This window comes from Geotrypetes seraphini, chromosome 8, assembly GCF_902459505.1.
Source record: "Geotrypetes seraphini chromosome 8, aGeoSer1.1, whole genome shotgun sequence".
Lineage (NCBI taxonomy): Eukaryota > Metazoa > Chordata > Amphibia > Gymnophiona > Dermophiidae > Geotrypetes > Geotrypetes seraphini.
Window position 1 is genome coordinate 33,697,069 of NC_047091.1, and position 12,492 is coordinate 33,709,560.

Below are 12,492 nucleotides of genomic sequence, written 5' to 3' on the forward strand. Positions count from 1 at the left end.
GTAAGGGGTTGGAAATTACGGGAATATATTGAGAGATATAATAGATAATTTGAAAAATTTATTTTGAAAGAATGATAGACATATGTTGGAAGTTGATATGGGAAATTTAAATGTAATGACTATTTTATTATATATTTATTGCATTTCTTCAATAAAAAGTTATATATAAAATAATGGGGGGAGGGGGGAAGTGGGGGAAAGGGAAGGGTGGAAGGTAAAAAAAGGGAATTGTATTGATAGTTGTAATAGGTTATTTCAAAAAATTTATTTTGAAGATATGAATGATATGTGATAAAATGACAATATGGTAAATTTATTATGCAATGATTTAAAAAAAACCCAGGATGAGCGTGCCAAACACATGCGCAACCAGGCTGTTCAAGGTTTTATTAAAATTTGATCGCTTATCTAATTTCTAAGTGAGTTTACAATATATATTTTAAAAAAGAGCATGAACATAATAAAAATGCCATTAACAATACCATTAATAGTTACAAAAAAAAACAAAAAACCAACAACCCCAAAGCAAATGATATAGAAACATCAAGTAACAACTGGCTTACAAAGCTCGTTACTTTGCCTTCACGGCTGCCAGAGAGAAAGCGGCTCCGCTGCACCCCGCGTGTCCCTTACTTCTGCCCTGAGCCGGAGGGAGCCCTAGGCCTCATATTCTTCCGTTGACAGCCGGTTGCCGCGGTAACCAGTCGCTGCGCTCCCGACGCGATGACGTCACTCGCCACTGAAAAAACCACAAAAACACAGGGCGCTGAGACGTCATCTTTTCCGGGTTTCTGGTCGGATTCATCCACCTTTCTCTCCTCCTCCCACCATCTTAGTCCCGCCTCTACGTGGCCTACGCCGCCAATGGGCTCGCTCGAGTCCGCCTCGAGCAGCCAATTGCTCGTGCGATCCTCCAGTGCCCGAAGAGCGACGGGGCTGGGTGGGCGGGGCGTGGAGATGGCGGAAGTGACAGACGCAAGAGATGCTGGTGGGTGAGTGTGGAAGGGGGTGAAAAGTCGAGGTGAAGGGGGTAAGAGAAGAGAAGGCAAAACAGTGGGGTTAGGATTGGTTGGCTGGCTGGTCTGTGACTTCTAGGAAGTCAGCAGCTGCTAAACGGACCAGGAAGTGGTGCCCTGCAGGTGAAATGAGGCAATTATTGCAGTTATTAGTCATTGCTAAGGTAGACATGAGGTGGTCCCTCTTCCATTGGACGGAACTGTCTAAATGAGAGCCTAAGGAGGCTGTATTTGTTAGAAGCACCGAAATCCTTCCTTAGCATACTACCAAAACCCCTACTAAAATGATTGGAACTTGCTTTTCAGGGGTTAGAGCCTCAGCACCCTGAGGTTGTGCTTTCAAATCCCTCGCTGCTCCAAGTTGTGACCCTGGGCAAGTCACTTAATCCCCCACTGCCCCAGGTACACTTTGAGGCCGCCGGGACAGATAGGGAAATATGATAAAATACCTGAATGTAAACCACTTAGGAAAGTGGTATATATCTTCCCCCAATGTCACTACACCCATAACTCCTCTTGCCAAGTCACTTCATTGACTCTGTCAGTTTCCATATATTAAGCTCCTCTAAATCATTACGATTACATTTATGCTGCAGCTCCTCGGTGTCTCTTCTCTCTTCCTGTACCCCTCCCTCCTTCAAGTAAAATATCCATGCCTATCTTATTACTGTCTCTCTGAGAAACTTCCTAACCCCCTACTTGACCTGATTGCTTGATTAGATTGTAAGCTCTATTGAGCAGGTATTGTCTCTTGATTGCATTTGCCCAATAGCTATAGAAATGATAAGCAGTAAGTCTCTACTGCCACCTCCAGTCTTGGTACCTTCTATTTTGCTGCACTGTACACCTGGAATGGACTTCTGAGTCAGTACATCTGCTCTGTCTCTTGTCCTTTTAAAATCCAAGCTAAAAGCCCATATTATAAGGACTGAACCACTTATTCACCTGTTTTTTTAATATACCTATCATTCCCACAATAAATGCAATTTCCTAATCCCTTATCTTTTCTTGAATATGTCTTGTCTTTTGAACAAGGATTGTCTCTTAATGTTTTTTTCTGTAAGACTGCATACAATATCCGCCAGGTTAGTCTAACCTAGTAATTCCTTAGTTAATGACTAGAATCATGTGAAAATTATCTTTTGAGTGACTACAGATTAAACCAGTGGCACCTAAATGTTGTATTTTAGCACATAACTTACAATATTCTGCGAGCTCTGCATGCAACTGGGAAACCTACCCAAATCTTGCCCATGCTGTGCTCACATGTAAGTCCTACTCACACTTATGTGCTACATGACTCATACATGTAAATTATAGAACAGTGTTCAGCACTTATGCTGATTGTTTAAATTATAAAATACGGGCACTTTAAATTTAGGTGCCACATTACAGAATGAGGGAGATAAACATTAAAAAAAAAAAATCAGCATTGAAAATAGCAAACATGTTAGAAAAGCAAAGCACCATCCTTGTTTTAGAAAAGAATTAATTTACCATTCCTTCAGTACCATTAAGGGCTAATTTTATAAAGGTGCGTTAGGGCCTTAATGCACAGAATAGCGCTTGCTAAAATGCCAGTGCGCTAGCCGCTACCGGCTAGCGCGCACTAATCCGGTGTAAAAGGAGCCCTAAGAGTTTACCAAAGTTTCCATATCTGTGGGTTGGAAATGGAAAGATTGTACGCACAACAGATAGGATATTAGCACATTAAATAAGCTCTTCTGAGCAGGAACCGTCTATAAATATCAAAATGTACAGCACTGCATATAACTTTCAGCGCTATATAAGTGATAAGTAGTAGTAGTGGTAAATAGCCATTGGTAAGAGGTTTTTTTTCTAGTTAATAGAAAAATGCATTTGCCTAATGAGATTTTCTGTTTAGAGAGAAGCACCCACGCGCATTTGCCGTGAAAAGACAAGTAGAGTGATAGCACCAGCTCCTGGTGTCCAGTTAGCAATTTACCCATGAGTAGATGGAGGAGAAATGGTGTGAACACAGAGGAAGGGTGGCATGAGAAGCAGCTTGTCAGTCTTAAGCTTTTGGACAAAATAAAGGTAAAAAAGCTACAAAGAACTTAGCCCAGTGAGAGGTGAAGCACATACATGTATCACCCAGTATGGAGAGAAGAACCAGCCCAGATCTGCAGCTGCAGCAGCAGCTCACCACTGCCACAGTTCCTCTCCAGGACAATTCATTCTCATACAAGGTAAGAGCACAACAGGAATATACGTGAGAGACTGAAGCAGAGAAACTACTAGATGGGGTTACTCCAGTTCATTAGGCTAGGCCAGGGGTAGGCAATTCCGGTCCTCGAGAGCCAGAGCCAGAGCCAGCTCAAGTTTTCAGGATCTCCACCATGAATATGTACGAGATGGATTTGCATGCACTGCCTCCTTGAGATGCAAATCTATCTCATGCATATTTATTGTGGATATCCTGAAAACCTGACCTGGCTCCGGCTCTCGAGGACCGGAATTGCCTACTCCTGGGCTAGGCTAAGATAGTCCTGCATGCATGGGCTTCTTGTTCTGATTTCCACGGAAAAAAAATCAAATCTAAAATCAATGCATACAGATATCAAAGGTGATCTGTGTTGGGACTGGTGCTTTTTAATATATCTATAAATGATCTGAAAATGGAAGAACAAAATGAGATGATTACATAATTTTGTATCATCTGCAAATTTTAAGTTATTAAATCACATCTGAGAAATTGCAGGAGACATCAGATGAAATCTAAGGTAGACAAAAGCAAAATGATGTGTATAAGGAAGAATAGCCCGAATTATAGCTCTACAGTGCTAGGTTCCACATTGGGGATCACCACCCAGAAACAGGGTGTAGGCAAAACCCACAAAATTTATGGAACTTAAAAAGCTTTGAAGATAATCATTTAGGAAGGGGTCCTAGCAAGTAATTTAATGGATGGATTTACTGGGGTTTTAGTTTTTCAGTAAGATGGGTAGAAATTACTGTACCAATACCATCTGGGATGAGACAGAACTGGGATGGTAAAATTACCAGTATAAAATTGTGGTTAGGAATGGGAAAGAGAATTTAAGGAGTCAAGCATCCTAATTTCTTTTTTTTTCATCGGGCGGTAGCTGAGTATAATTCCCGTGGTTTTGTTTGGAAAATTTAGAGTAATGTTTTGTTATTTTTGTTTCTAGGAAAACCTGATTGGTGCATTGCTTGCCATATTTGGGCATTTGATTATCAGTATTGCGCTCAACCTCCAGGTATGTCCCGTATCCTCTTCACTTTTTATTTTTTATCCCTTTACTGCCACAAAGAGTTTCCAAATTTCCTTCCATCTTTATTTTCCAATACCTAGAAGTACAGCCATATCCAATTGGCCGGTTCCAAAGACACTCGTGCATATTTCAAGACCAAAATATGGTGGTGTGGCCTGCTTCTGCTGCTCCTGGGGGAGCTGGGAGTGTTTTCCTCCTACGCCTTTGCTCCCCTCTCACTAATAGTGCCTCTCAGTGCCGTATCTGTTATAGGTAAGTGTATTGCGTTGTGAAACGATTCTGCTTGTTCACCTGGGCCATCGGTACTGTTTAAAAGTGGCTGATCTATGTAGACAATGTGTAGGTAGATTAGAGCTAAAATCTGGACCTAAGATTGCCAAAAACAATTCAACAAAATAACAAAAAATTTGGCTCCCAGTTTATTTTAGAATTCAGTTTAAGTGTTTATGTTGGGGTTTTTTAAAATTTTATTGTTTATCATTTCAATAAATCCAGTATACATAGATGATCAAAGAAATACAAAATTAGAAACATAGAACATAGAAGATGACGGCAGATAAGGGCCATAGCCCATCAGGTCTGCCCACTCTACTGACCCACCCCCAAGTCTACTATCCTAGGGATCCCACTCCTGGTGACAGGTTCCCTTGGCTTAACCCTCTAAGGGATCCCACATGGGCATCCCATTTGCTCTTAAATTCTTGCACGCTATACAAACTAAGCACCAGTAATTAAACAATGAAATATTTATCTAACACAGTCCACAATCTGAGGGTGAGAGGCAAAATGAGTAAACCCCTCGGGAAAAGGGGAAATTCATATACAAAAGAAAAATAAATAGTAAATAGAGCAGTAATAAGATGTTAACCTATCCTTTAATTAAATACCGCATTATATCCTGATTTATTCTGACTGTGTCGAGACTCCTTTACCTTTTAGGAAAAAGCCTAATTGGGCAGGTTCAAAGAAAATATAATTACTCCCTTGATATGAGACAAAACATTTACATGGAAATCTCAACTGAAACATTGCCCCTAAAGCAATCACTTTTGGATGAAATCTTAAAAACTCTTTCCTCCTAGATTGTGTCCACTTTGAGACGTCTGGAAATATATATACCCTTTCACCTAAATAGGTGATCTATTTTAAATTAAAGTATAATTTCAACAACATTTCTTTATCTTGTAGAAATATAAGAGAGACTAACAAAGTCGCCCGTCCCCTAATTTCAATATCAGAAGATTGCAAAATAACAAAAACATCCAATTGTGTATTTTCAGCTACCACTACTTTTTCTTTTTGCATTTGTTTTAAATAGTAAATTTTCTTTATCGGGGGAAGAAATTTATGTATTGTTTTTTAAAGATTTTACATGGTATCTTTACTCCTCTTGCTCCTCTGCTATGGAATGTTTATAGATTTTCATATGCGAGAGGCATTCATCAGTTTAAACTTTCTCTTCCTTCTAGGAAAGGAATTCAAGGAGTTAAGAATTTTAGCAGTTCTCTGGCGTTTAAATTTCCCCAATTATGGAATGAACTTCTCCTAATTTTGAGGTGTCCCTGTTCCTTCTAACTGTTCCGTAAACTTCTAAAAACTTTTTTATTCGCTAAACATTTTGAAAACATAACTCTTTTGTATTTCAGTTTACTTTATTTTTTATTTATTTATTGTTAACCGCGTCGAGCTTCCTTTGGTTGAAGACCCAGTATATAAGGTTACGTTTTAGTTTTTAGTTTAGTTTAGAAAGAGCCGTAGCCCCACACTATATAAGCCAGAATAGAGAAAGTTCCTGAAAATTTAATGAATAAATACAGTGCACCAGGAGAAAGTCCTCTGGCTGCTGCATTATGGCACTAAACTCAGTTAATGCTTAGGGGAGTAAACTTTGGCATCTGTACTTATGTGATAGATATTTACCTCATTTTAGTTGACCTGCCACTGCCAGGCTATTACAGGTTTAGGAGAAAAGCAGATAACCTGTTACCTCAGTAAAACTTCATTCCAGCTATGGATCTATTGGTTGCTTTTAAAGTGGAGGAGTAGCCTCGTGCTTAGAGCAGTGAACTGAGAACCAGAGAAACTGGGTTCAAATCCCACCGATACTTACATTACATTACATTACATTAGTGACTTCTATTCCGCCTGTACCTCACAGTTCTAAGTGGATTACAGTGTAAGATAGCTGGACATTTCCAGGAAGTTACAAACAACAGTATAAGGTAGCTGGACATTTCCAGGAAGTTACTATTTACAGTATAAGATAGCTGGACATTGCCAGGAAGTTGCCATTTAGGGGATGATTACACAGTAGATGCAGGGGACGCTTATATAGTGGATGCAAGGGAATTACAGATTGGGGCGTTGAATAGTAAGGTAAAGGGGAGAGTTTAGGATCACTAGAAGGGAAGAAGAGGTTTAGGGTTGGTTTCTTGAAAGGGTCAAGGGGGGATAAAAGTAGAAGGGAGGAGGTTAGCTGGCAGTTTGCGTGGAGGGTGGAGGAAGCGAGGGGGGGATAAGAAGGTTGTATAGTTTTTTTTGAAAAGCAGAGTTTTGATTTCTTTTCGGAATGATTTAAAGTCACTTGTAGTTGTCAGCAGGTTGAGGATGGAGGGGTCCAGCTTCGCTGCCTGCGTCACTAGGAAGCCGTCGTACATTTTTTTGCGCTGAGTTCCCTTAAGTGGTGGGTAGGAGAATAGGGTCTGGATTCTTCTTGGTCTGGATATGCTGTTATGATTTAGCCGGTTGTTGAGATACTTCCTTATGATCTCAACAAATCACATAACCCTTCATTGCTTCAGGTAATTGCCCACCGTCTAGAGCAGGGTTGGGCAACTCCAGTCCTTGAGGGCTGGAATCCAGTCAGGTTTTCAGGATTTCCCCAATGAATATGCATGAGATCTATTTGCATGCACTGCTTTCAATGCATATTGGGGAAATCCTGAAAACCTGACTGAATTCCGGCCCTCGAGGACCAGAGTTGCCCACTCCTGGTCTAGAGACAGAAAAAAACCACCAACAGTACCTGAATTTAACTCGCCTGGATCTACCATTAAAAAGGCATCTCTTTTAATATGCTTGTCTGAGCCCATCTGCTTCTAGCACATGATGGAGGAAGAACGACAAAACTGGCAGCATATGAAAATTTGAATAAATGTATAAATAGAGGACTTTTTGAACAAAGATACTATACAGTGAGAGACCTCAGGAAGGATGAGGTCAGTAGGGGGCCATTGTCGGCTGAATTTCATTTATTTCCAGTTGGGAATTGTGCTCTTGATTTTGAGGAAGCTTGTGCTATGGCAGTGTATCGCAAACTGTGTTCCGCCTGACGTGCCTTTTACAGCTAGATTACTATCAAAATGGAAAGTAGCTACTGTTGTATAGTCAATCAAATCATATACTTTGTTGTCTTATCAATATCACATCAAGGGCTACCCATAGATACTGGTTTTACTTGTATGGTCCTTCAGACTACCACTGGGCCAAACGCTTCCCGGTAGCTGAAAACTCTTCGTCGGTCCAACCTTTATTAATTATTCTTAGGAATTCATTTTCTATTTTTTCTTATTTTATTTAAAATTTTCATTTGAATTGAAGGAATATCACTTAGCTTATATTGATCTCTTCCTAGATTCACCTCTCCCGACATGCATGTTTCATGACAAAACTTTTCTTCAGGGTCGAGGGAAACATTTGAGGGAGCTAAATCGGGCTAGAGGCATGTCCTGTAGGCAATTAACCGGCACCTCTCCTCGCCTCTTCTCTGCTGGCACCACCCCATTGGCAGCTCAGGGCTTGTCTGGAGAGCCATCGCACATGCGTGGGCATCGATGTGATGACATCACGCATAAGTGTGATGTCATCATGGCGACATCCGCACACTTCCGGATGCCTCGAGCCGCGGCCAATATGTTTAGTGTGCCGCGGCTTGACAAAGTTTGTGAGATGCCGCTATAGGTTCACTATTAGTAGTAATGAGGAAGAAGCATTGTAGGCATCATAATGTGAAATAGAAATAGATGAGGCAGCCAGTTTGTTTCATAGAGGCTGTTAATGAGTCAGTAACCCCCCTTTTTTACAAAACCGTAATGCCAGCAGCGGCAGTAACAGCTCCGACGCTCATAGGAATTCTACGCGCGCGTTGGAGCTATTACAGCCGCGGCCAGCACTAAAAACTGTGCTATGGTTTTGTAAAGGGAGAGGGGTAAATTTCCATAGGAGTTCATACCCTCCTTTTAGACAGTTTCTTGCTTATTCTACTCTCTCTATTGTTTTTACAGCTAGTTCAATCATAGGAATCATATTTATTAAAGAAAAGTGGAAACCAAAGGATTTTTTGAGTAAGTATAGCACCTGCTATGGACAGCGTGAACATTGCTTTATGCCATCAATATTGTAATCTGTTTGTTTTCCTTACAACCCAGGTACCATATGTAATCCATACTGACACATCCTGGGGGGGGAGGGAAGCTTGTGCGAAAGTAGTGTACCATTAATAATCAGTGCAGGAAGACATGACATCTTAAAGTAACAGAACTCACGTCCACCACCCAATAGCGATAATATTACTTACCAGATGCGTAGCACTGTTGGATGCTTGTATACCGTACAGCAGTGAGACCTAGTTGTGATAAGTCCCTGCCCAAAAAGCTTACAGGTTAAGTGGATAACTAAGACAAAGGGGTATCTCACTGATAAGCATGATTAGAACAGTCAGATGAGGAATAACGTGGAGGGGGGGAGGAGGGGGGCTGAGTGATTCCTGAGACATATGAAATTGTAGAAGACCATTGACGGAAGAATATAAACCAACGGGCAGAAAACTGGGCTAAAATTCCACAGGACTTCCAATCTGTAGAGCTTGGCTAGCTCCCTAATAATACTGGGATAACTTGTGTGGAGTAGTTACAGTTCTTACAAACAGCCAAGGTTTTCATGAAGACATGAGAATAATCTGTTGAAATGCTGACAGTGGTGTTACACCTCCCTTGGACTGGGAGTCATCTGCATGGAGTTGCCTGCCAAATATCGTTGAGCATGGTTTGGAGAGATCAGGTGAAAGACATATGGGAAGAGCTGGTATAGCAGCAATTTCCAAACCTGGACTGGGAGAAGTTCAAGTTCAATTTATTTAATATACCGCAAATATAAAACCAAAGCTAAATCTAAGCGGTTTACAATAAAATAATTTAAAAATAAACAATGTAGGAAGCAAAAATTAAAACGTAAAATACAATTGAAGAACATGAGGAAAGGGGGGAATCGGCGGTTACAATAAAAAAACAAAAAGGTTGGGGACAGGAATGAACAATATGGTAAGAGAGGAAACAGAAAAAGCCAGGAATGCAACTTTTGGGAAAGAAAAAGTAAATTAAGAATAGAAGGACGAGAAGAAATAGTGTGCCCCGGCCAGCCTAGTTGTCAGAATATCCACAATGAATATGCATGAGACAGATTTGCATATACTGCCTCCTTGGTATGCAGATCTGTCTCAGGCATATTCATTGTGGATATCCTGAAAACCTGACTGGATGGGGTCCTTCCAGGACAGGTTTAAGAGCCCCTGATTTATTTACTGGGAACATACTCACTTGGCCAAAAGTACAGTATTGGAAGACCTTGGAGGAAGACAACTCGGCAGCCACTGGTTAGGTCACTCGTCCTTATCTGCCATCACTTGCTATATGACTGTAGCCACATTATTAATAATATCACTTGCATGTTTACTAATCCACTCATGGCATTTCTGTTTCTCTTCTTTGGTTTTCCCACCCACCAAGGACGATACATTTTATCCTTTATAGGTTGTGCTTTGGCAATCATTGGGACCTATGTACTGATAACGTTTGGTCCTAACAGTCATGAGAAGATGACAGGAGAAAATATCATCAGGCATTTAGTGAGCTGGACTTTTCTTTTATACATGGTAAGATTGTCACTTGATTCATTCAGCCATAATTTTTGAGGCAGTGGACACGGCTGACTAATTCTCAAGAACCACAAATGAGCCTCATTCATCATACATGTTGACCAGATTCCAACTAGTTACATTTCTGTCCAGTAGTTATATGTCTCGTAAATATTCATGTTGAATAGCTGAAAACACAGGCCCACTTGAGAGCTTTCAAATCTGAAATAAAATCACCCACCCGTGAAATGCTTCACCTTTACTCTTCCCCAGCTCTGAAATCTTACCAAAGTCTGGTTTGCCTTTTTCAAAAGGATAAGAGCTAAACCTTGACAATTTGGTAACATGCAGGAACTGCCAGCATTAAAAATCTGAACATGGGATTTAGGGGGTTGGTGCGAATCACCTATTGCCAGTAACATAGTAAATGACAGCAGATAAAGACCTGAACGGTTCATCCAGTCTGCCCATTAGTTATTCTCTCATGTATTCCTTCCCTATGCTTCCCTAATTATTATGTAACTTCCTTCTTCTTACATTGTGTAATTCACTGATTGTCCAGCCTTCTTTCTATGTGAACCGCCTAGAAGTCAGTTGACTATGGCGGTATAGAAAAATAAAGTTATTATTATTATTAAAAATACACGATTAAATTAACTTGTCTCTTCTTTGATATTTCTGGGCCATAGACTAAAGTCCACCTGGTATTGTCCTAAGTTTCAACTGCTGAAGTTGTCATCTAAGCTCACTCCAACCTATCCAACCGTCCCGTTGTTTGCAGGATATCTACTGTAAAGTCTAGCCAGTAACGTCCTCATGTTCCAAGTTAGTGGAGTTCCCATTGATGCCCTCCCCAGCCCATCCTACACCGAATCACCATATATGGAACACAAACCGTACAAGTCTGTCCAATACTGGCCTTAGTTCTTTAATTTATACCATTTGTTTTCTAATTATATATCCTCTGTGTTTATCCCACGCTGTTTTGAATTCCATCATCATTTTCCTCTTCACCACCTCCCTCGGGAAGGCATTCCAGGCATCCACCACCCTCTCCATGAAAAATAATTTCCTAACATTACTCCTAAGTCCAAGCAATAATTTATTTCCACGTCATGAAGCTTATTTCACTTTTCCTAGTTCCCCTCAGAAGCAGTTACAGTACATTCTATTTTGTAACTGTGTAGACTTCTTTTTTTTTTTTTTTTTTTTAAATCTTTATTCATTTTCATATCTTACAAGTGTATAATATTCAATCAAAAATTTTTACTCAATCCATGTCTTCTTACTTATAATCATTAAAGTGTAAAAGAATCCCTCCCCACCCACCCCATCCATTAATAATAAACCAATTAGCAAATATCATATTTCCAAATCCCACCCTACCTATATCTTATATAATAACAAGGTGTTTAAGGTGTCTGATCATTAGAATATATAATCAATGGCCCCCAAATCTTTTTAAAATTATGATAATTTCCTTGCTGAAAAGCAAACACTCTCTCCATTTTATAAATATGACAAACTGAATTCCACCAAAAGGTATAATTAAGTTACTATGATACTGTGTAGACTTCTTGAAGATGGTGATAGCAGGCCACCGTGGACACGATTAAAATATGGTAACTCTTTTAGATCATAAAACCAGGACACTTATTTTCCAGTCCTTGGATCATTTTAATTGCAGGATCCCAATACTGTGTAATAAGTGGGCAGAGCTGTACACAGAACATATATAGAACATAAGAATTGCCGCTGCTGGGTCAGACCAGTGGTCCATCCAGCCCAGCAGTCCGCTCATGCGGTGGCCCCCAGGTCAAAGACTGGTGTTCTAAATGAGTCCAGTCTTACCTGCGTATGTCTCAGTTTAGCAGGAACTTATCCAGCTTAGTATTGAAACCCTGGAGGGTGTTTTTCCCCTACAACAGACTCCGGAAGAGCGTTCCAGCTCTCCACCACTCTCTGGGTGAAGAAGAACAGTATCCTTGGTGTCCTATGATGGCCTGGAACCTTACATTCATTTCTCTGTTTATTTCTCACTCTTATATATCGCATGTCCCTGAGGGCTCCAAGGCACTCTACAACAATTTTTTATAAACATAGCAATAAAAAGAATAGAAATAACATTATTTCCCAAAAATCACCATAAAAATTCAAATTGCCACACTTTATATAAGAACATAAGAATAGCCTTACTAGGTCAGACTAATGGTCCATCGAGCCCAGTAGCCCATCCTCACGGTGGCCATCCTGGCAAAAACTCCTGAAAGCTAGAAGTGTTAGTAACACTTATACATCCCATGGAAGG

General features: G+C 40.3%; 2 protein-coding genes across 7 annotated transcripts in view; one reads left to right on the forward strand and one right to left on the reverse strand.

Annotated features, from left to right (window-relative positions):
* Positions 1-741, reverse strand: part of STPG1 (sperm tail PG-rich repeat containing 1) — a 54,626-nt gene extending 53,885 nt beyond the window's left edge. The window contains exon 1 of one of the 2 annotated variants that reach the window (XM_033955574.1): positions 564-741. The gene's annotated coding sequence lies outside the window, so the exon portion shown is untranslated. The remainder of the gene's footprint in view (positions 1-563) is intronic. The other variant, XM_033955573.1, reaches the window with a different exon arrangement.
* Positions 742-914: 173 nt separating this feature from the next.
* Positions 915-12,492, forward strand: part of NIPAL3 (NIPA like domain containing 3) — a 31,168-nt gene continuing 19,590 nt past the window's right edge. Inside the window, exons 1-6 of one of the 5 annotated variants that reach the window (XM_033955568.1) lie at positions 915-992; positions 2,902-3,226; positions 4,190-4,258; positions 4,354-4,525; positions 8,557-8,616; positions 10,057-10,202. In XM_033955568.1, coding sequence (XP_033811459.1) covers positions 3,137-3,226; positions 4,190-4,258; positions 4,354-4,525; positions 8,557-8,616; positions 10,057-10,202 — 537 coding nt within the window. In that variant the 5' untranslated portion in view covers positions 915-992; positions 2,902-3,136. The other 4 variants (XM_033955572.1, XM_033955569.1, XM_033955570.1 and 1 more) reach the window with 4 other exon arrangements.